Raw genomic sequence first — 24874 nt, forward strand, 5'->3', positions numbered from 1 at the left:
ATTTGGTGGCATATAGAATAGGTTTGAGTTTTAAAACTGTCCTACTAATAATAAATAGTAAGTGCTCAAGCGCACACATAAAGATGCAGAGCACCAGCAAAAGTAATGGTTATGAATGTGTTGGAAAAAACAGAAAGGAGAACATTTTAATAATTTATTAATAAACGTATGTTTTCTAAGCTGTTGTCGATTCGTCATTGAAATCGTTGCTGACTCGTTATTTCCATAGTGAGTGAGCCTATAGAGAGAAATGCACATTAAAGGTGCAGTAAGTGATTTCTGAGAAACACTGTTTATATTTGACATCAACCCAAACAGACACGCCCCTCCCTTCATTGCTCCGCCCCCAAAATGCACTGAAGACCATGTAAAATAATGCTTCATAGCAAAGATGACAAACGAATGACAAGGAAGAACAAAAAATTAACATACAAGCAATTAGTGGCCAGCAGCTCTTGGTTCTGTGAAACAGTGAAACCAATGTTACTCACGTATGGAGTAGAAACAAGGCAACCTCAGCGTCTGTTTTCAGGTCTTCCTGCTTGTGTCTCTCCAGCGCTGGAAAGATTGACTTATTTTAACATGGGAACGAAAGCTCTTGCCTGATCAAAACCCAGTGTTATTCCTCTGACCTTTTATCTTTTGTAATGTCTCTCAGCCATCTCTCTCTACAGTCTTTCTTCAAATCTCCCTCTTTCTCTTCACACATTATGAGTGGACACGCCCTCTACTTCTGATTGGCTCACTCTCTCTCTCTCCTCCCCATCATGAGTGGACACGCCCCCTACTTCTGATTGTCTCACTCTCTCTCTCCTCCCCCATCATGATTGGACACGCCCCTACAGCAGATTGGCTCACTCTCTCATGAGTGGATACGCCCCCTACTGCTGATTGGCTCACTCTCTCCTCCCCCATCATGAGTGAACATGCACTCTACTGCTGATTGGCTCACTCTCTCTCCTCCCCCATCATGAGTGAACACGCCCTCTACTGCTGATTGGCTCCCTCTCTCTCCTTCCCATCATGAGTGAACACGCCCTCTACTGCTGATTGGCTCACTCTCTCCTCCCCATCATGAGAGAACACACCCTCTACTGCTGATTGGCTCACTCTCTCCTCCCCATCATGAGTGAACACGCCCTCTACTGCTAATTGGCTCACTCTCTCCTCCCCATCATGAGTGAACACGCCCTCTACTGCTGATTGGCTCACTCTCTCTCCTCCCCCTTCATGAGTGAACACGCCCTCTACTTCTGATTGGCTCCCTCTCTCTCCTCCCCCATCATGAGTGAACACGCCCTCTACTGCTGATTGGCTCACTCTCTCCTCCCCATCATGAGTGAGCACACCCTCTACTGCTGATTGGCTCACTCTCTCCTCCCCATCATGAGTGAACACGCCCTCTACTGCTAATTGGCTCACTCTCTCCTCCCCATCATGAGTGAACACGCCCTCTACTGCTGATTGGCTCACTCTCTCTCCTCCCCCTTCATGAGTGAACACGCCCTCTACTGCTGATTGGCTCCCTCTCTCTCCTCCCCCATCATGAGTGAACACGCCCTCTACTGCTGATTGGCTCCCTCTCTCTCCTCCCCCATCATGAGTGGACACACCCCTCTACTTCTGATTGGCTCCCTCTCTCTCCTCCCCCATCATGAGTGAACAAGCCCTCTACTGCTGATTGGCTCCCTCTCTCTCCTTCCCCATCATGAGTGAACACGCCCTCTACTGCTGATTGGCTCCCTCTCTCTCCTCCCCATCATGAGTGAACACGCCCTCTACTGCTGATTGGCTCCCTCTCTCTCCTCCCCCATCATGAGTGGAAAAATGAATAGTTGAATAAAGTGAGACAGCTCTCAGATTTCATAAAAAATATCTTAATTTGTGTTCCGAAGATGAACGAAAGTCTTACGGGGGTGGAACAACATGAGGGTGAGTAATCAAGGACAGAATTTTCATTTTTGATTAACCCTTTAAGTTAAAGGTCATGCAACTACTAACATAAGCCATGTTTGAGGTCAGTGAATGATTGGATTGGAAACATTCTCAACATAATTACCACATGGGCCAGCCACATTAATGATCTGTCCGACATTGACTGCGTGACTACACCACTTCCGTTGTTTTTTCTGCGACAAACCACCTAATTAAAATTTGGTCGACCATGCCTCTTCTCGTCAACATTAATTTGCAGCCCTAGAGATCTAGTTTAATGAGTAATATTCAGCATGCAGACATCAAATGTTTTCACTGAGGCTAATCTTCTGATATCAAAACTATGTGCTCCTGAACGCTTAAACACATGTTGATTCTCTCGCAGAGATGAGAAACGCAGATGTTCTCTGAAGGCGTTGAGCATCGCTAGTCAGCGAACAGCAACACCAACGCAGGACCAAACCTGGACCGTTTCTCAACGCAAGCATCGTCCACTGTCCAGAAATCAGTCTCCAGACGGTTAAACACCCACAATGCCGAGCAGAGAAGCTTAACACAAAGTGGAGAGTGATTTATCTTGCTTCCGTATGTCTAACATACATAACTTTATTGAAGATCTAAATCCTGCTCTGAACATGGAAACCTCGGCTGATCAGGCAGTGATAAAGATGATAAAGCCAAAAGAAAGCATCTTTCTCACTATTAAGCTCAACGCATAAACACAAACACACTCTGTGTATGTGTCTGATTTGAGGATGAAACTGTCACTAGAAGCGAGCTGAATTCAACAAACCCTCCCAGTGGGAACGTCGTCCACAGCACAAATGACTTCGAAACTAAGAAAACCTGCGCTTACAAAAATAGTGCACAGTCTGTTCTGACAGGCAGAGAAAAATGATGCTAAATGCAAATAATACAATGCAATGAAATGTATAACCATGCATAGTTAGAATAACAAAATAAACTTATTGGGCCCTATCTTGCACCCAACACTTTGTACACGACGCATGTATCATTCCTATTTTGCACCCGACGCACAGCGGACTTTTCCCTCCACAGACGCACGTCGGTAAATTAGGGAATGAACTTGCACTCCCGGGGGCGGTTCAGCGAAAAGAGGAGGCGTGTTCCGGCACAAACGTTCCCTGGTGCTATTTTGCAGTTTCAGAAAACACTTCCTCCACTGACCAGGAGAAACCTAGTCTAAAGTCAGTGGCGCATTGTGCATGTTATTCATATGCTATTTTAAGGGCACATGCTTGGCCATAATGTAGCGTGAGCACAGCGCGGATACACTTTGATTCTCTCATCTACACAGAAGCAGCAGTTCTCATTTTTGCAAATCATACATTATTACAAGGAAAAATATTACCACACGAGGGAAATCATTGTTGTGTCCATGAAGATGTGAAAAAAAAAGGCATAAATCTAGCTTACACATTTACCCAAATTATCATACGCCTGTTTAACCGAAGCTAATTTGTGTGTGTTTCTCCATCACCAATGTCACTTCTCTGTGTTGTACGGCCCTGACGAGAACGTCGGTCTCCTCGGCTGTGAACCGCTCCTGGCGCGCGTCTGGCAAATCCGCCGTTATAATAGCAATCCGCCATGGAACAAGCGCGCCTGCTCTTAAAGGGAATGTGAGATGTTGCTCTGATTGGTTTATTTCACGTTACGCCCAAACCACACCTATGAGTAATGAAGCTACTTCAGACCAACACATTTTAGATTTGCGTCGGGCGCAAGAGTCATTTATCCCGCCGGTATAATAGCAACAGCGCCCGAGACCCGCCCACAAAGTTAAAATAGGGCCCAAAATATCAAACTTTTCTGTTAAAGTATACAAGATTAAAAGTTTGGAATAATTCATTTGTTTTTTATGTTAAAATTGTTAACGTTAATGTCAATGTTTGAGGAAACTGTAATGATGCTGAAAATTCAGCTTTGATCACAGGAATAAATTACACTTTACTAATATATTCACATAGAAAACAGCTGATTTAAATTGTAATAATATTTCACAACTTTAAACATGGAACTCAATACTTCTGTTTTTACTTTTTTATGTAATGTCCTCCTTTAGATAGCTAGCTAAACATATATCTGTGTGTGTGTGTGTGTTGGACCCATGAACCCTGGTCTCCGTCAGCTCAGTCGCTGGTCTAGCGTGGGATCAGTCCACCGCTGCGCTGCTGTGTGTGTGTGTGTGTGTGTGTGTGTGTGTGAGTGTGTATGTGAATGGGATCAGTCCACCACTGCGCTCCTGTGTGTGTGTGAGTGTGAGTGTGAGTGTGAGTGTGAGTGTGTGTGTGTGTGTGTGTGTGTGTGTGTGTGTGTGTGTGTGTGTGTGTGTGTGTGTGTGTATGTGAATGGGATCAGTCCACCGCTGCGCTCCTAACCGTAACTGTCACGGAGTGAAACAGCTCCTGTAAATATCTGATTGGAGGGATTTTGCGTACGTAAGTAGATTAAGGTGGCAGGACCTGGTGGGACGTGTGTGTAACAGTCTTTTCTCTCGTTCTCTCTCTAGTAATCCTCCCACAGCTTCCCGACAGCAACATGAGCAGTGAACCATGGGTAAAGAGTCATGACTGGCGTGTGTTGCTTGTGCACATTTGGTCTGAGAACCAAACTAGTGGAGCGGGAGAGGTTATTTACTGTGCATTTCTTCATTAAAAAGAACCTATTCTGCTTTTCTCCATGTTCATCTTTCTTGAGTGTGTAATGCTGGAGTTTGAGCATGAGAAAGGTTTCGGGAGTTCTTCTCTATATCAGTGTCAGTGTTTCTGAACTCCTGAAACTCCATTGTAGTCTTGAGTTTCTTCCGGGAACGAACACGTCACAATATTCCTCATTATAATAATTCATACGCAGAATAAAGGGGCGGGGCCTGGTTGAGTTAGTTAGTAGTGTGTTAAACTGGCGGTTATGGTAAGGGACGGGACATTTCCCAAACACACTTGAAGCGTTCGACCAATCACAACACACTGATCCAGCCGACCAATCAGAGCACAGTGTGCTTTTCAGAAGGAGGGGCTTCATAGAGACAGGAACTAAACAGAGGTGTGTTTCCCAAAAGCATCGTTAGCCAACTATGGTCTGTCATTATCAGCAGTTCAACGAGTCTGTGTTTCCCGAAACCATCGTTCCAACGAACATTCGCAAACATCATCGCAGAGTTGTGTGTTTGGAGTGACAGATCTCCTGTGATTAGAAGAAGAGTTTCTCGTTTGCATGACATGTGGACTCAATAAATCCTGATCTTGAGGAATATAAGCTGACATTCAGCATAACCTGTGTCTTTTATTCAGAACACATACAAATGTCATTTACGTCTTTTAGTTTGTCAAGAGATTTAAAGCATCGTTTTTGAAGAGTGCGCATGAGTGATCTAGTATAAGAACGAGTCTATGATTGAATCTGGAAAAAAAGCAAATAACTGAGAAAAATGAGAAATATTCCTCAGATGCACGTCTGTAATTCATAGCAAAACATCTCGCATTAATTAGATCTCCAACAGATTCATTAACAGTAGTTATTACTCCACCACCTGCGTGACGTCATTAACCAACGTGGTTGAACGACCTATTTGCGACAATATGGTTTTGGGAAACAGTCGTGACTCGCTAGTTGATTTCTTCTACTATTGTAGTTAAGCAGCGAGTTACGTCAGTGAACGGGACAGACTGGGAAGAGAGGAGCCGCAACAATGGAGAATATGAGGAGAATAATCAACATTCAAGCAGGAAAACCTGTTCTAGTAGAGCCTGAAAACAACATCAAGACTTTAAATACAGTGAAACTGCAACTTCATGCACTTACTATGTTCATCAGCGTCAAGACGTAGTTCTGCACGTGTTCTTTGCCGTGAAAACGCACAACCGAGTCGTCCACCGCGAGCAGCACCTCGATGTTGTAGTCGTCTTTCTTCGTGTGTCTGCGTTTGCGCTCCGTCTCCGACAGTTTCTCCTCCACCGCGTCCAGAGCGTTGGGAAGCTCGGCGATCCCGAAGTCTGTCACTGAAAACAACAACACAAGTTTGTTTACAAATGTATTTGTATGGCGCTTTTCACTACACACACTGTTTCAAAGCAGCTTTACAGATATCATGATGTTGATGTCTATAATACCTTATAAATGCATTTAGCAAATTAGACCTGGGCGATAATAGTTACATTTTACGACAATACAAGCCATCAAACAGTTGAGATTTTATATATAGAGCTTCACGTGTGTGTGTGTGTGTGTGTGTGTGTGTGTGTGTGTGTGTGTGTGTGTGTGTGTGTGTGTGTGTGTGTGTGTGTGTGTGTGTGTGATGGGTAGGTTTAGGGGTCGGGTTAGAGTGTGTGTGTGAGATGTGTAGGTCAGGTTAGTGTAAGGGGACAGAATATACAGTTTGTACTATATAAAAACCATTACGTCTATGGAGAGTCTCCACAAAGATAGTGAACCAGGTGTGTGTGTGTGTGTGTGTGTGTGTGTGTGTGTGTGTGTGTGTGTGTGACTATTTTACCCAATATTTGTCTGCACCAGTACCAGAATTATTTTACTTTCATTGAGATTTTTATTGAATTTTATTCCCCAAAAATTTGAAATTTTTATTAACATTTTGAGTTTGTTTTTATTTTAGTTAATTTTTTTTCCAAGTAATTATTTTTTTTGATTTGTATTGAATTTTATTCCAAGAAAATTTAAAGTTTTTTTATTAATATTTTGAGTTTGTTTTTATTTTAGTTCATGTTTTTTTTTCAAGTAATTTAAAAAAAAATTTTTATTTAATTTTATTCCAAAAAAATGTGACGTTTTTATTAACATTTTGAGTTTTTTTTTTTTTTTAGTTAATGTTTTTTTCCAAGTAAATTTCTTTCCCGATTTTTATTGAATTTTATTCCAAGAAAATGTGAAGTTTTTATTAATATTTTGAGTTTGTTTTTATATTAGTTCATGTTTTTTTTTTTGTTTTTGTTTTTTTTTTGAATTTTATATGTACTGTATGTATGCAGGGAAATGTAATGCATATTCAACTTTCAATATATCAATGGGCGATAACATAGTTTACGATGGGCTTTCTAAAATACTGGTGAATGAGCAACTAGCAAGAAATCAAACATCATCAGTCACATTCATCACCTCGTCTTCCGCAAAATATAACGGCATTCATTCGAGACTAAAGAAAAGTTCGTCAACAGAAACTTCAAGAAGAAATCTGCCTGGAGACACCAGATGGTGAAACACACTCCTGAAATAAAGTCTTGCTTTATAATGAATGTTGATTGATACATAACACTTCTCTGAAGACTTCACTTCTCTGAAGTGTTATGTATCAATCAACATTCATTATAAAGCAAGACTTTATTTCAGGAGTGTGTTTCGCCATCTGGTGTCTCCACAGATGAAGACGGGCCCAGATCACAGCACACATTATTCACATTCTGATGAATAAATGCAGACGTGAAAGATTAAAGGTTGTGTCACGTTTCAGAACGAGAGAAGTGAACACAAGAGAAGAAGAGACGCTCGTTTGATGCGTAAAGATGAGATGCTTGGCTGTGTTTCTAAACTTCGAGCGCAGGCCTGATCCTGATCCTGATCTGAAGTCAGTTCTGGAAGGTCGACAGTAAAACTATCCTGCCGTCTGAGATCACTCAAAGTCTGAGCCAGCGTCATGTTTCCTGAGCAGAGAAGACATTTACATTTTTGCCTTTATGTGTATGTGTGTGTGTTTGTGTGTGTTTGTGTGTGCATGTGTGTGTGTGTGTGTTTGTGTGTGTGTGTGTGTGTGTGTGCATGTGTGTGTGTGTGTGTGTGTGTGTGTGTGTGTGTTTGTGTGTGTGATGGGTAGGTTTAGGGGTCGAGTTAGTGTGTGTGTGTGTGTGTGTGTGTGTGTGTGTGTGTGTGTGTGTGTGTGTGTGTGTGTGTGTGTGTGTGTGTGTGTGTGTGTGTGTGTGTGTGATGGGTAGGTTTAGAAGTAGGGTTTGTGTAAGGACAGCGAATATACAGTTTTTACAATATAAAAACCATTACGTCTATGGAGAGTCTCCACAAAGATAGTAAACCAGGTGTGTGTGTGTGTGTGTGTGTGTGTGTGTGTGTGTGTGTGTGTGTGTGTGTGTGTGTGTGTGTGTGTGTGTGTGTGTGAATTCAATAACAATAACACAATGCATTGCAGGCGAGTCATTTTACCCAATATTTGTCTGCACCAGTACCAGAATTATTTTACTTTCATTGAGATTTTTATTGAATTTTATTCCCCCAAAAAAGTGAAGTTTTTATTAATATTTTGAGTTTGTTTTTATTTTAGTTCATGGTTTTTTTTTTCAAGTAATTAAAAAAAAAGATTTTTATTGAATTTTATTCCAAGAAAATGTGAGGTTTTTATTAATATTTTGAGTTTGTTTTTATTTTAGTTCATGTTTTTTATTTTATTTCAAGTAACAATTTTTTTTTTTAATGGTTTCATTTAACGATTTTGTGCTTTTCAGATGCAGTAGCAGCCCAATAGGTTTATTTCATATTTAATAATTTTGCATGAAGAATTCAGCATGACTAGAACGACAGAAAGGGAAGGCGATGATATCCAGCATCTGTATGCGTAACCGAAGGTCAGGAATCTCAGACAACAGAAGGGTGAGTAAAACTCTATTCCAGATCCAGAAATGCACAGCAGAGGTAAATATTACAGCGCAGAAACGTCAGGACTTCTGGCACTCTCCATAAAACTCATGACATATGGTATTTACATTGACATTCTCTTCTAATTTCACAGACGTCAGAGGCCGGTCTAGACTTCGGACCATCATTACGCTCTCGCCGGATTGCAGGTGTGGTGCATTAAAGAGGCGTACAGCTGCAAAACCGGATTTCTATTATAATTATTATTATTAGTGTTTTCATAGAGCAGTTTCTCTCAGTATCCTGAAAACAGCTGAACTGCACTTCACACTAACTAATCCTTCCATAACCTGGACTCAGTAGTGGAGCATTACACCATGTTTCTGCATCACTCTCATGTGTATCTATTAGAAAGCATTCCTGTCCACGGGAACATCACAACACACACACACACACACACACACACACACACACACACACACACACACACACACACACACACACACACACACACACACACACACACAGATCTCCCACTTCTGCTCTTTCACATCACTTGCATCATGTCATTGTCTAAACGAAGACAGTCGGACACGGATTCTCAGTTAATAATTCACGCACAGACGGTTTCAGTTCAGTGTCTGAGTGACAGTTTAGTGTCTGAGTGACAGTTAAGTGTCTGAGTGACAGTTTAGTGTCTGAGTGACAGTTTAGTGTCTGAGTGACAGTTAAGTGTCTGAGTGACAGTTTACTGTCTGAGTGACAGTTTAGTGTCTGAGTGACAGTTTAGTGTCTGAGTGACAGTTCAGTGTCTGAGTGACAGTTTAGTGTCTGAGTGACAGTTTAGTGTCTGAGACAGTTTAGTGTCTGAGTGACAGTTTAGTGTCTGAGTGACAGTTAAGTGTCTGAGTGACAGTTTAGTGTCTGAGTGACAGTTTAGTGTCTGAGTGACAGTTCAGTGTCTGAGTGACAGTTCAGTGTCTGAGTGACAGTTCAGTGTCTGAGTGACAGTTTAGTGTCTGAGTGACAGTTTAGTGTGTCTGAGTGACAGTTCAGTGTCTGAGTGACAGTTTAGTGTCTGAGTGACAGTTTAGTGTGTCTGAGTGACAGTTTAGTGTCTGAGTGACAGTTTAGTGTCTGAGTGACAGTTCAGTGTCTGAGTGACAGTTCAGTGTCTGAGTGACAGTTAAGTGTCTGAGTGACAGTTCAGTGTCTGAGTGACAGTTTACTGTCTGAGTGACAGTTTAGTGTCTGAGTGACAGTTTAGTGTCTGAGTGACAGTTTACTGTCTGAGTGACAGTTTACTGTCTGAGTGACAGTTCAGTGTCTGAGTGACAGTTCAGTGTCTGAGTGACAGTTCAGTGTCTGAGTGACAGTTTACTGTCTGAGTGACAGTTCAGTGTCTGAGTGACAGTTTAGTGTCTGAGTGACAGTTCAGTGTCTGAGTGACAGTTCAGTGTCTGAGTGACAGTTCAGTGTCTGAGTGACAGTTCAGTGTCTGAGTGACAGTTTACTGTCTGAGTGACAGTTTACTGTCTGAGTGACAGTTTAGTGTCTGAGTGACAGTTCAGTGTCTGAGTGACAGTTTACTGTCTGAGTGACAGTTTAGTGTCTGAGTGACAGTTCAGTGTCTGAGTGACAGTTCAGTGTCTGAGTGACAGTTTACTGTCTGAGTGACAGTTTAGTGTCTGAGTGACAGTTTAGTGTCTGAGTGACAGTTTACTGTCTGAGTGACAGTTTAGTGTCTGAGTGACAGTTTAGTGACAGTTTAGTGTCTGAGTGACAGTTTAGTGTCTGAGTGACAGTTTACTGTCTGAGTGACAGTTTACTGTCTGAGTGACAGTTCAGTGTCTGAGTGACAGTTCAGTGTCTGAGTGACAGTTCAGTGTCTGAGTGACAGTTTACTGTCTGAGTGACAGTTTACTGTCTGAGTGACAGTTCAGTGTCTGAGTGACAGTTTAGTGTCTGAGTGACAGTTCAGTGTCTGAGTGACAGTTCAGTGTCTGAGTGACAGTTCAGTGTCTGAGTGACAGTTCAGTGTCTGAGTGACAGTTTAGTGTCTGAGTGACAGTTTACTGTCTGAGTGACAGTTTAGTGTCTGAGTGACAGTTCAGTGTCTGAGTGACAGTTTACTGTCTGAGTGACAGTTTAGTGTCTGAGTGACAGTTCAGTGTCTGAGTGACAGTTCAGTGTCTGAGTGACAGTTTACTGTCTGAGTGACAGTTTAGTGTCTGAGTGACAGTTTAGTGTCTGAGTGACAGTTCAGTGTCTGAGTGACAGTTTAGTGTCTGAGTGACAGTTCAGTGTCTGAGTGACAGTTCAGTGTCTGAGTGACAGTTTTGTCTGAGTGACAGTTTAGTGTCTGAGTGACAGTTCAGTGTCTGAGTGACAGTTTACTGTCTGAGTGACAGTTTACTGTCTGAGTGACAGTTTAGTGTCTGAGTGACAGTTTAGTGTCTGAGTGACAGTTCAGTGTCTGAGTGACAGTTCAGTGTCTGAGTGACAGTTCAGTGTCTGAGTGACAGTTTAGTGTCTGAGTGACAGTTTAGTGTCTGAGTGACAGTTTAGTGTGTCTGAGTGACAGTTAAGTGTCTGAGTGACAGTTTAGTGTCTGAGTGACAGTTTAGTGTGTCTGAGTGACAGTTTAGTGTCTGAGTGACAGTTTAGTGTGTCTGAGTGACAGTTTAGTGTCTGAGTGACAGTTTAGTGTCTGAGTGACAGTTAAGTGTCTGAGTGACAGTTCAGTGTCTGAGTGACAGTTCAGTGTCTGAGTGACAGTTCAGTGTCTGAGTGACAGTTTAGTGTGTCTGAGTGACAGTTTAGTGTCTGAGTGACAGTTTAGTGTCTGAGTGACAGTTAAGTGTCTGAGTGACAGTTCAGTGTCTGAGTGACAGTTAAGTGTCTGAGTGACAGTTCAGTGTCTGAGTGACAGTTTACTGTCTGAGTGACAGTTTAGTGTCTGAGTGACAGTTTACTGTCTGAGTGACAGTTTACTGTCTGAGTGACAGTTTAGTGTCTGAGTGACAGTTCAGTGTCTGAGTGACAGTTCAGTGTCTGAGTGACAGTTTACTGTCTGAGTGACAGTTTACTGTCTGAGTGACAGTTCAGTGTCTGAGTGACAGTTTAGTGTCTGAGTGACAGTTTACTGTCTGAGTGACAGTTTAGTGTCTGAGTGACAGTTTAGTGTCTGAGTGACAGTTCAGTGTCTGAGTGACAGTTTAGTGTCTGAGTGACAGTTTAGTGTCTGAGTGACAGTTCAGTGTCTGAGTGACAGTTCAGTGTCTGAGTGACAGTTAAGTGTCTGAGTGACAGTTCAGTGTCTGAGTGACAGTTCAGTGTCTGAGTGACAGTTCAGTGTCTGAGTGACAGTTTACTGTCTGAGTGACAGTTCAGTGTCTGAGTGACAGTTCAGTGTCTGAGTGACAGTTAAGTGTCTGAGTGACAGTTCAGTGTCTGAGTGACAGTTTACTGTCTGAGTGACAGTTTAGTGTCTGAGTGACAGTTTACTGTCTGAGTGACAGTTTAGTGTCTGAGTGACAGTTCAGTGTCTGAGTGACAGTTCAGTGTCTGAGTGACAGTTCAGTGTCTGAGTGACAGTTCAGTGTCTGAGTGACAGTTTAGTGTGTCTGAGTGACAGTTTAGTGTCTGAGTGACAGTTTAGTGTCTGAGTGACAGTTTAGTGTCTGAGTGACAGTTCAGTGTCTGAGTGACAGTTTAGTGTCTGAGTGACAGTTTAGTGTCTGAGTGACAGTTCAGTGTCTGAGTGACAGTTCAGTGTCTGAGTGACAGTTCAGTGTCTGAGTGACAGTTTAGTGTCTGAGTGACAGTTTAGTGTCTGAGTGACAGTTTAGTGTCTGAGTGACAGTTAAGTGTCTGAGTGACAGTTCAGTGTCTGAGTGACAGTTCAGTGTCTGAGTGACAGTTTAGTGTCTGAGTGACAGTTTAGTGTGTCTGAGTGACAGTTAAGTGTCTGAGTGACAGTTTAGTGTCTGAGTGACAGTTTAGTGTCTGAGTGACAGTTAAGTGTCTGAGTGACAGTTCAGTGTCTGAGTGACAGTTAAGTGTCTGAGTGACAGTTCAGTGTCTGAGTGACAGTTTACTGTCTGAGTGACAGTTTAGTGTCTGAGTGACAGTTTACTGTCTGAGTGACAGTTTACTGTCTGAGTGACAGTTCAGTGTCTGAGTGACAGTTTAGTGTCTGAGTGACAGTTTACTGTCTGAGTGACAGTTTAGTGTCTGAGTGACAGTTTAGTGTCTGAGTGACAGTTCAGTGTCTGAGTGACAGTTCAGTGTCTGAGTGACAGTTTACTGTCTGAGTGACAGTTTACTGTCTGAGTGACAGTTCAGTGTCTGAGTGACAGTTTAGTGTCTGAGTGACAGTTTAGTGTCTGAGTGACAGTTCAGTGTCTGAGTGACAGTTTACTGTCTGAGTGACAGTTTACTGTCTGAGTGACAGTTCAGTGTCTGAGTGACAGTTTAGTGTCTGAGTGACAGTTTAGTGTCTGAGTGACAGTTCAGTGTCTGAGTGACAGTTCAGTGTCTGAGTGACAGTTTAGTGTCTGAGTGACAGTTTAGTGTCTGAGTGACAGTTCAGTGTCTGAGTGACAGTTCAGTGTCTGAGTGACAGTTCAGTGTCTGAGTGACAGTTTACTGTCTGAGTGACAGTTCAGTGTCTGAGTGACAGTTTAGTGTCTGAGTGACAGTTCAGTGTCTGAGTGACAGTTCAGTGTCTGAGTGACAGTTTAGTGTCTGAGTGACAGTTCAGTGTCTGAGTGACAGTTTAGTGTCTGAGTGACAGTTTAGTGTCTGAGTGACAGTTTAGTGTCTGAGTGACAGTTTAGTGTCTGAGTGACAGTTCAGTGTCTGAGTGACAGTTCAGTGTCTGAGTGACAGTTTAGTGTCTGAGTGACAGTTCAGTGTCTGAGTGACAGTTCAGTGTCTGAGTGACAGTTTAGTGTCTGAGTGACAGTTTAGTGTCTGAGTGACAGTTTAGTGTCTGAGTGACAGTTCAGTGTCTGAGTGACAGTTTAGTGTCTGAGTGACAGTTTACTGTCTGAGTGACAGTTTAGTGTCTGAGTGACAGTTTAGTGTCTGAGTGACAGTTCAGTGTCTGAGTGACAGTTTAGTGTCTGAGTGACAGTTCAGTGTCTGAGTGACAGTTCAGTGTCTGAGTGACAGTTTAGTGTCTGAGTGACAGTTCAGTGTCTGAGTGACAGTTCAGTGTCTGAGTGACAGTTTAGTGTCTGAGTGACAGTTTAGTGTCTGAGTGACAGTTTAGTGTGTCTGAGTGACAGTTAAGTGTCTGAGTGACAGTTTAGTGTCTGAGTGACAGTTTAGTGTGTCTGAGTGACAGTTCAGTGTCTGAGTGACAGTTCAGTGTCTGAGTGACAGTTTAGTGTCTGAGTGACAGTTTACTGTCTGAGTGACAGTTCAGTGTCTGAGTGACAGTTCAGTGTCTGAGTGACAGTTCAGTGTCTGAGTGACAGTTTACTGTCTGAGTGACAGTTTACTGTCTGAGTGACAGTTCAGTGTCTGAGTGACAGTTTAGTGTCTGAGTGACAGTTCAGTGTCTGAGTGACAGTTTAGTGTCTGAGTGACAGTTTAGTGTCTGAGTGACAGTTCAGTGTCTGAGTGACAGTTCAGTGTCTGAGTGACAGTTTACTGTCTGAGTGACAGTTTAGTGTCTGAGTGACAGTTTAGTGTCTGAGTGACAGTTCAGTGTCTGAGTGACAGTTCAGTGTCTGAGTGACAGTTTACTGTCTGAGTGACAGTTCAGTGTCTGAGTGACAGTTCAGTGTCTGAGTGACAGTTCAGTGTCTGAGTGACAGTTTACTGTCTGAGTGACAGTTCAGTGTCTGAGTGACAGTTCAGTGTCTGAGTGACAGTTTACTGTCTGAGTGACAGTTCAGTGTCTGAGTGACAGTTCAGTGTCTGAGTGACAGTTTACTGTCTGAGTGACAGTTCAGTGTCTGAGTGACAGTTTAGTGTCTGAGTGACAGTTTAGTGTCTGAGTGACAGTTCAGTGTCTGAGTGACAGTTTAGTGTCTGAGTGACAGTTCAGTGTCTGAGTGACAGTTCAGTGTCTGAGTGACAGTTCAGTGTCTGAGTGACAGTTTAGTGTCTGAGTGACAGTTTACTGTCTGAGTGTCAGTTATAAACAGTGGAAGAATCTAGAAAGTTCAGGAAGTTTCTTTCCATGTTTCACGGACATGAACCGAGGTACTATTAAGGTATTATATTAATTATACCACGGTAAATGAATATGATAATCATTCAGTACCAAAGGTTTTTGAAAAGGTCTCTTCTGCTGCACCAAAGCTGCATTTAATTTATTAAAAATACAGTAAAATAGTGATATATTTTTACAATGTAAATCAGCTGTTCTCTATGTGAATATATAGTAAAGTGTAATTTATTCCTGATCATTTTCAGCATCATTACTCCAGTCTTCAGTGTCACATGATCCTTCAGAAATCATTCGATTTGATGCTCAAGAAACATTTCATTTTTTTATTTGATTTTTTTCAGGATTCTTTGATGAATAGAAAGTTCAAAAGAACAGCGTTTATTTGAAACAGAATCTTTTGTAACATTATTAATGTCTTTAGAGTCACTTTTGATCAGTTTGATGAGCATCTAAGATTATACATTTTTACTGACCTTCTGAAACTTTATTTTAACTTTATTTCAGTATTACTATGGAACCACCATAGTCTTTGTACGAGAGTTTTAATGACTCCGCTTGAGGAATCTGTGCTAATGATCTTTCAGGCCAGTGCAGATCTCTTCCTCAGAGTCGCTGGACAGGGTTAGCTCTGTGACCGTCTGAGGAGTGGAACTGAGTTTACGGCACCGCTGAGACGCTTTAATGCTGTACAATCCTCCAGTTCCTCGAGTGACTCCATCAGTTTGAGCTTCTGAGCTCAGCGCTTCAGTAATGAGCAGAAAGACTCTCAGAGTCACTGAGCAGTACATCTGACCCTGCTGAGTCTCACAGGATGCTTGATTTTAATTTCATGTGTCGATGAAGATGATGTGAAGCGGTACAAGTGTAAGAGGTACAGTATAACTATATGGGAATAACACACAGTCGGACAACAACACAAATAAGTTTTTGTTAATACTGGACAGAATGAACAATCACATATTACTTTTCAAGTCTCAGTCACATTTATTGAAGGAAAAACAAAATTGTGAAAATAAAAAACCCATAGATATTAATTTACTCTTGTAGTTTTACAATACCGTAAAATATAATATATTAATCATTTGTAATTAATATTATTTGTGTTCTTTATACACGTTTTTTTTATTTTACAGTGATATATATTACAATAGTAATATTTCTCATTTTATTTAATATTTTTATTTAGTAATAAATATTATAATACATAGTAATATAATAATTATAATAATATGTGTTATTATAACTATTATTAATAGTTGTACTGTAAAGTTATTAATATTGTCCTTAAATAAATATAAATATTTTACAATGAAATATTACAGTAGTAATATTTCTTATTTTGTTAAATATTTAGTAATAATTATAACAATAATATATTGTATTACACATTTTGTATTTTACAATGAAATATTAATATTTCTTATTTTGTTTAATATTTTATTTAGTAATTTGTTTAATATTTAACAAATGATATAATCTATAATACATCAGTATTATCAGTATAATACATAATAATTATTAATAGTTATACTGTAAAAGTATTCTTATTTTGTTAAATATTTGTATTTAGTAATAAAAATAATAATAATTAGTAATTCATTGATTATTATTATTACTGTTCACAATAAACACTTTTTTTATTTTACAGTGATATATTACAATAGTAATAGTTCTTATTTTGTTTGATATTTTTATTTAGTATTAAATATTATAATAATACACAATAATATAATAATTATTCTTAATAGTTCTACTGTAAAAAAATATTATAATTATTACTGTTCTCAAATACAATTTTTATTTTACAATTAAATATTATTAATAATATTTCCTATTTTGTAAATAGTAATAATAATTAGCATTTTTTTAAATCATATTGCTACATAATAATACAAATTTTGGGGAATTTTTTTTTATCAATCACATTTTAAATCGGAATCAGAACAAAAAAAATCACAACTGGATGTTTCTTTAACCTCTGCTCACCTTCATTGTGGAGGTCATCTCGCCTCTGACCCTTGTCCCTTTTAATGGCCGATCTTCGGTACACCACGTGGACGCGACCTTTGACCTCGACCTCCTGCTGCCCTTTCTCCAGCGGCTCGATGAAGAACTCTTCATCATCAGTGCGAATCAAGCCTGCCTGAAACCACACAGAGATCCATCAGACAAACACCATCAGACATTAAACTAGCGGGCCTTGAACTCCACGTTCGGATTCACAGTTAGAAAACAGGCCTCGATTAATGAATGAGAGCAGGACAAAACAAACGCCTTTCCTTTTTTGTTTAAAGCTGTCAGCCTGAACGTGGCCAAGGAATGCTATAAATATACATTCAGTGATCCAGACCGTAAAGGACTGTGTTTAGGACCGGACAAACGGGTTAAAGTCAATGATAGGTGTTCGGAGAGGCCAGAAGCTAAAGCTCTTCCGCTGAGAGTGTTTGGACAGATTGAGCTCAACATCTGCACTGAACCGCTCCACTAAAGCCCTCAAACACAGGCAGAGCGAGACACCTTCATCTGGACCACGAAGAGCGTATGTGGGCCATAATGTAGGCCAGGACACTCCACACGTCATTATATCTGATCACTGTACTCGTGTTGCAGCTCCAGTGAACGCTTCTGACATGATGAAGGATGTATGTCAGTGTCATCAGACTGACCTCATTTATGATCATATTGTGATTAACCATTTAATTCGGTTTAGTTCATGTCACAGTGTAAGCCTAAAAAAAGGTACAAAAGCTGTCACTGGGACAGTACCCTTCAAAAAGGTTCTAAAATGTACCATTTAGGTACTAATATGTACACTTTTGAAACTAATATGTACACTTTTGAAACTAATATGTACACTTTTGGATCTAATATGTACACTTTTGGTACTAATATGTACACTTTTGGATCTAATATGTACACTTTTGGTACTAATATGTACACTTTTGAAACTAATATGTACACTTTTGGTACTAATATGTACACTTTTGAAACTAATATGTACACTTTTGGTACTAATATGTACACTTTTGAAACTAATATGTACACTTTTGAAACTAATATGTACACTTTTGGTACTAATATGTACACTTTTGGTACTAATATGTACACTTTTGGATCTAATATGTACACTTTTGGATCTAATATGTACACTTTTGGTACTAATATGTACACTTTTGAAACTAATATGTACACTTTTGGTACTAATATGTACACTTTTGAAACTAATATGTACACTTTTGGTACTAATATGTACACTTTTGAAACTAATATGTACACTTTTGAAACTAATATGTACACTTTTGGTACTAATATGTACACTTTTGAAACTAATATGTACACTTTTGGTACTAATATGTACACTTTTGAAACTAATATGTACACTTTTGGTACTAATATGTACACTTTTGGATCTAATATGTACACTTTTGGATCTAATATGTACACTTTTGGATCTAATATGTACACTTTTGAAACTAATATGTACACTTTTGGAACTAATATGTACACTTTTGGATCTAATATGTACACTTTTGGTACTAATATGTACACTTTTGGATCTAATATGTACACTTTTGAAACTAATATGTACACTTTTGGAACTAATATGTACACTTTTGGATCTAATATGTACACGTTTGGAACTAATATATACACTTTTGGAACTAATATGTACACTTTTGGAACTAATATGTACACTTTTGGAACTAATATGTACACTTTTGAAACTAATATGTACACTTTTGGAACTAATATGTACACTTTTAGATCTAATATGTACACTTTTGGTTCTAATATGTACACTTTTGGATCTAATATGTACACTTTTGGATCTAATATGTACACTTTGGATCTAATATGTACACTTTTGGATCTAATATGTACACTTTTGAAACTAATATGTACACTTTTGGTACTAATATGTACACTTTTGAAACTAATATGTACACTTTTGGATCTAATATATACACTTTTGGATCTAATATGTACACTTTTGGATCTAATATGTACACTTTTGGATCTAATATGTACACTTTTGGATCTAATATGTACACTTTTGGAACTAATATGTACACTTTTGGATCTAATATGTACACTTTTGGATCTAATATGTACACTTATGGTACTAATATGTACACTTTTGGTACTAATATGTACACTTTGGATCTAATATGTACACTTTTGGATCTAATATGTACACTTTGGATCTAATATGTACACTTTTGGATCTAATATGTACACTTTTGGATCTAATATATACACTTTTGGATCTAATATGTACACTTTTGGATCTAATATATACACTTTTGGATCTAATATGTACACTTTTGGATCTAATATATACACTTTTGGATCTAATATGTACACTTTTGGAACTAATATGTACACTTTTGGAACTAATATGTACACTTTTGGTACTAATATGTACACATTTGGATCTAATATGTACAATATACACTTTTGGATTTTATATGTACACTTTTGGTACTAATATGTATCTTTGAGGGACTAATATGCACTCTTTAGGTACAAAAGTGTACCTTTTGAAAAGGTACCGCCACAGTGACAGCTTTTGTACCTTTTTTTCTGAGAGTGGAAACATATATAATGTAATAATACAAATTATAATGAAATAGACCCATATAATTTACTTCAATGTTGTGAAAATGAATAATATTTCATTTTAAACACTACTGTTCAATAGTTTGGGCCTGTTTTTGGAATAATTTGATACTTTTATTCATCAAGGATGCATTAAATTGATCAAAAGTGACAGTAAACACATTTATAATGTTACAAAAGATTCTATTTCAAATAAATGCTGTTCTTTAGAACTTTCTATTCATCAAAGAATCCTGAAAAACAAACTGTATCACAGTTTCCACAAACATATGAACTGTTTTCAACACTGATAATAATCATAAATGTTTCCTGATCATCAAATCATCATATTATACTGATTTGTGAAGGATCATGTGACACTGAAGACTGGAGTAATGATGCTGAACATTAATCTTTGATCTCAGGAATAAATTACACTTTTACATCACGACAGGCTTAACCTAAAATACAACTTACACATCAGTTTCTCACAAAAGAGTGAAGGAATATTTTACAAGAGTCCTAAAAACCACCCAGAAAAGCCCAGCATCACGACGGCGAGTTTTGCATGAGCAACCGCCTCTTATATTTACTCCAGAACACAGGAATATCTAGATAAAGCATGCAGAAACACACCAGATCAAATTCAGCTGGTGGGCTCACAGCCTGTCCATCATTTTCCAGTTCATTCTTGGCAATATGACTGAAAAAGCAAACGTGACGCCTCTTTAAGCGCGGATATACACTAAATTCCACATATCAGCTCCACTGACTTTGAAGGTGGATATGTATAATATAGCGAGACGCTCCGTCCAGATCCATATGCTTTTCACACACGCAAGCGAGAAGAATCACACAAGAGCAAAACTGAGGGAAAATTACACTTCACTTGGACAGTCAGTCTTCAGGAACATGAACATGCATGAACAGAACAAAATAAACTACAGTTGCATTTCCAGAAAAAAATATCTGTATTTGGTTTTGAGTAAATTTAGGAATGAAATGTTGCATATTAATTAAGAGTTGTGCTCTTACTTCTTCTACTACATGTCTTGTTTCTATGTGATGTTTATTTGTACTTTATTGTAAAGCGACCTTGAGTTTCCTGAAAGGAATATAAAATAAACGCATTATTATTATTATAAGAGCTTCTTCTTTATTGCTGTCATGACACTCAGGGCCCTATCTTGCACCCAGCGCAATTGACTTTGTACACGACGCATGTATCATTCCTATTTTGCACCCGACGCACAGCGGACTTTTCCCTCCACAGACGCACGCCGGTAAATTAGGGAATGAACTTGCGCTCCCGGGGGCGGTTCAGCGGAAAGAGGAGGCGTGTTCCGGCACAAACGTTCCCTGGTGCTCTTTTGCAGTTTCAGAAAACAATTCCGCCACAGACCAGGAGAAACCTAGTCTAAAGTCAGTGGTGCGTTGCACATGTTATTCAGATGCTATTTTAAGGGCACATGCTTGGCCATAATCAATGTAGCGTGAGCACAACGCGCATACACTTTGCTTCTCTCATCTACACAGAAGCAGCAGTTCTCATTTTTAGAAAACCATACATTATTACAAGGAACAATATTACCACACGAGGGAAATCATTGTTGTGTCCATGAAGATGTGAAAAAAAAAGGCATAAATCTAGCTTACACATTTACCCAAATTATCATCCGCCTGTTTAACCGAAGCTAATTTGGGTGTGTTTCTCCATCCCCAATGTCACTTCTCTGTGTTTTACGGCCCTGACGAGAACGTCGGTCTCCTCGGCTGTGAACCGCTCCTGGCGCGCGTCTGACAAATCCGCCGTTATAATAGCAAACCGCCATGGAACAAGCGCGCCTGCTCTTAAAGGGAATGTGAGATGTCGCTCTGATTGGTTTATTTCACGTTACGCCCAAACCACACCTATGAGTAATCAAGCTACTTCAGACCAACACATTTTAGATTTGCGTCGGGCGCAAGAGTCATTTATCCCGCCGGTATAATAGCAACAGCGCCCGAGACCCGCCCACAAAGTTACTTGCGTTTCGTGCTTGATACTTGCGATTCAGATCGTTAAAATAGGGCCCTCTATGTACATGTATAACAGTGTAAAAAAAACAGCTAAAGATGGGAAAAGATGGTCAAAATAGATGCACCAATCACAATTCAGTATGCAAATCAACGTAAGAAAAAATACCAATCGGAATAGAATATTCAAATGTTACATCATCAATGTCACATTTTGAAAGAATTCTGTCACTGCGAGTCAAATGGAGATTTTTAAACTTTCCTAAAAAGTCGTCCAAGGCTGAAATGAAGTAATTGTATTACTTGTATTACTAGTAAAAGTAATTGATATTACTTATTACAGTCAGAATATGGTGTCCTGTGAGACTTTTGAGCTGAATAAAAGCTGAAATGTTTTAAAAACAAACCCAAACCGAGGAGTATCTCATACAAGCATTATGAAAATTATAACAATGCAAATACTTTGAAATAAAATGCACAACGCTCCTTTTTAACGGACCAAGCACTGTATTTGGGGGATCGAGAGTGTAAAAGTGTTTCTCAAAGATGTGACTTACTAAAGAATAGAGTTGAGTTGTTGTTTCTTCTAAAAACTGCTCAGCAAACAAAAAGACAAAGAAAAGAAGAGCCCAGAATCTCTCTTTATTGTCCCACCACAGCAAAACATGCAATTTGAGGGAGATTGTTTGTCAACCTATAATTTGTCGTCAGGAGCGCGTCCTTCTGTTCCAGGGAAACGGTTCTGAGGGCCGAACATTTGGACAATCTATCCTATCCTTCGGTAATTCATGCTTTTATTTCTTCACGTCTTGATTACTGCAGTGTTCTGTATCTGTAAGGTTGCTGACGAACACAAAAAAGAGGGATCATACTACAGTGTACCCCCTATTCTGGCCTCGTTACACTACCAGTTCATTTTAGAATAAAGCACAAGGTACTCTTGTATACAAGGGGTGGTTGATTCTGATTTGACTTTTCTAACTTTAGTTAGTGTGTAATGTTGCTGTTTGAGCATAAACAACATCTGCAAAGTTACGACGCTCAAAGTTCAAAGCAAAGGGAGATATTTGCTTTTAAAGAAATTGCTTTTTAAGGACTACAACAAACGGCTGGTAGGAACTACATTACATTAGTGACATCACAAACCCTAAAATGTACATAAACCCCGCCCCCTGAACATGATTTATAGATTATCAGAAAAAAGACACAAGCTCCGCCCTCTGTGCCGGGAGCAGCGGCTCATTTGCATTTAAAGGAACAGACACAAAACGGTGTGTTTTTGCTCACCCTCAAAAAGTCACAATATTAACATGCTATATAAAAATATCTGTGGGCTATTTTGAGCTGAAACTTCACACAGACACTCTGGGGACATCAGAGACTTATTTTACATCTTGTGAAAAGGGCATTATACCACCCCTTTAAAGCTCTGCATGGACTGGCACCAAAATATGTTTCTGAGCTTATACATTTTAGTTAGTCTGGCAAGCCAGTCCTACATCAAGATGTTAGGTCTGGCAACTTACCATTGGCACGGCTCAATCCGAGGGGCGGGATAAACGGTTGTCTCTCAAAATACCTCTGCACACAATAGGATAGCGCTACAACCAATCAGAGCAACGAAGAAGGCTAGTTGGTATATTAAACTTTTGCCGTATCCAGTCGGCAAAAACTCCGAACACATCTTCCTTTTTTAAAAATGACTTAAGTGCTGTTCTTTGCTCTTTTCTCAAAGAAAAACTTAACTACATGTCCTCCAGAGTCGCAGCCAAAGCCGATTCGAAAGATGTTCTCCAGCAGCAGCAGCCATTCTTTATTTTCAAGTGGCAGGGAACCGTCACAACTCTGTCGTCATTATGTTAAGCCCGCCCCGCCTACTACGATGTGATTGGCCTGACCTGAGTTCGGTTTTTCCAGCTCGAAAGTCAACGGAAAGTTGCTAGACCACACTGGCTGCAAAATAAATTTTGCTGCCGCTAGCGTGCGTCTAGATTTCTAGGCTACATTTTAGTTGCTCCCAGAGATCTCCGAGATCCCAGAATCCGCTGAGTCACGCTTATAAACTAAAGGAGATCGTGCTTTCGCAGTCGCTGCTCCTAAGTTGTGGAATGGGTTATCAATGCGTATCAGATCCTCCATCTCTGTAAACATGTTTAAAACTCGTCTTGAGACATCTCTGTTTGATGAGGCCTTTGCTACTTTGTAAGGACCGTTAGGCTTTGATTTGATGTTTATAATAGTGTTATTATTATGATTTTTTCATTTTTATATTGTATTATTTCTTTCCTTTGTGTGTTTTATCTAATCCGTTTTGAAATTATACAGCACTGTTTTTTTAAGGTGTTTTATAAATAAACTTCGATTTGATTTGAATGATACTTTTTCTACTAAGTGACAGTAAAGGCGTTTATAATGAAACAAAAGATTTCTATTTCAAATAAATGCTGTTCTTTTCAACTTTCTACTCATTATAGTATCCTGAAAGAAAAAAATAAATGTATCATGGTTTCCACAAAAATATGAAGCAGCACAACTGGTAGTACACACACACACACACACACACACACACCGATCAGGCATAACGTTACGAGCACTGACAGGTGAAGTGAATAACACGGATTATCTCTTCATCACGGCATCTGACGGTGGCTGGGAGATATTAGGCAGCAAGTGAACATTTTGTCCTCAAAGTTGATAAAAGCAGGAGAAATGGGCGTCAGGATCTGAGTGAGTTTGTGACGGCTAGAGCAGCGAGTGATTCTCTCTTTGTCTTTTGTTCATGACCCCAGATATTGCAAGCTGTTGCCATATGCATATCGCGATACTCTATATACATTTGCGATATTTTGATAATTTCGATATATTGTGCAGCTCTACTGACAAAGTGTCAATATATTTCCTGAGAACTTCAACACTAATGTTATCCCATGCCTTCCACAACTGAAGCCAAAGGCTTTCCTTTGAATGTACAATAGATCTGTCCATTTTTATATCTAACTTGCCGAAAATTTGCTCGATGGGGTTCACTGTAAACCCAAATAAGTTGACAAAACTCAAAAAATGTAAGGCAATCAGTTGCATCAAATTTTTTGAGTTAAGAAATTCAAAGATAATATTTTGTACTTATACATTTTAATTGTTCTTATCTTGAAATGTTTGAGTACACTAATTCATACATTCAACTAGAAACTTTCTCAATGTTAACACTTTTATTAGTATAAACTTAGCTAGCTTTAACAAGCTAACATACTAATTTGTTAACATGTTAACAATAGTATGTTATACAGTAGCACTTGCTGTATGAGTGCAACAATTTAAAAGTTTTATTTGCTCTCAAATCATTGTCACCATGATGGTAACTATCCTAAAACCAACATTAACAGAATTTATTCTAAATTAGCATAACAAAACATGAATCACTACTAAATCTCCCACTTAACATTAATCTTGCACAAAAAAACCCCCATTATATTACACTTAATTTTAGCATTTACTCTCCCTTTAGAGTGCCATAGGCAAAGC

At 39.3% G+C, this 24874-nt stretch overlaps 1 protein-coding gene across 2 annotated transcripts in view; it reads right to left on the minus strand.

Moving 5' to 3' along the window:
* Window positions 1-24874, minus strand: part of adamts14 (ADAM metallopeptidase with thrombospondin type 1 motif, 14) — an 84439-nt gene that overhangs the window by 44345 nt on the left and 15220 nt on the right. For both annotated transcript variants that reach the window (XM_082152401.1, XM_082152400.1), the window contains exons 3-4: window positions 16724-16880; window positions 5761-5957 (exon numbers count right to left, since the gene is read on the minus strand). In XM_082152401.1, the coding sequence (XP_082008527.1) occupies window positions 5761-5957; window positions 16724-16880 (354 nt within the window). The remainder of the gene's footprint in view (window positions 1-5760; window positions 5958-16723; window positions 16881-24874) is intronic.

This window comes from Leuciscus leuciscus (assembly GCF_965113295.1).
Source record: "Leuciscus leuciscus genome assembly, chromosome: 21".
In the NCBI taxonomy this organism is placed as follows: Eukaryota; Metazoa; Chordata; class Actinopteri; order Cypriniformes; family Leuciscidae; genus Leuciscus; species Leuciscus leuciscus.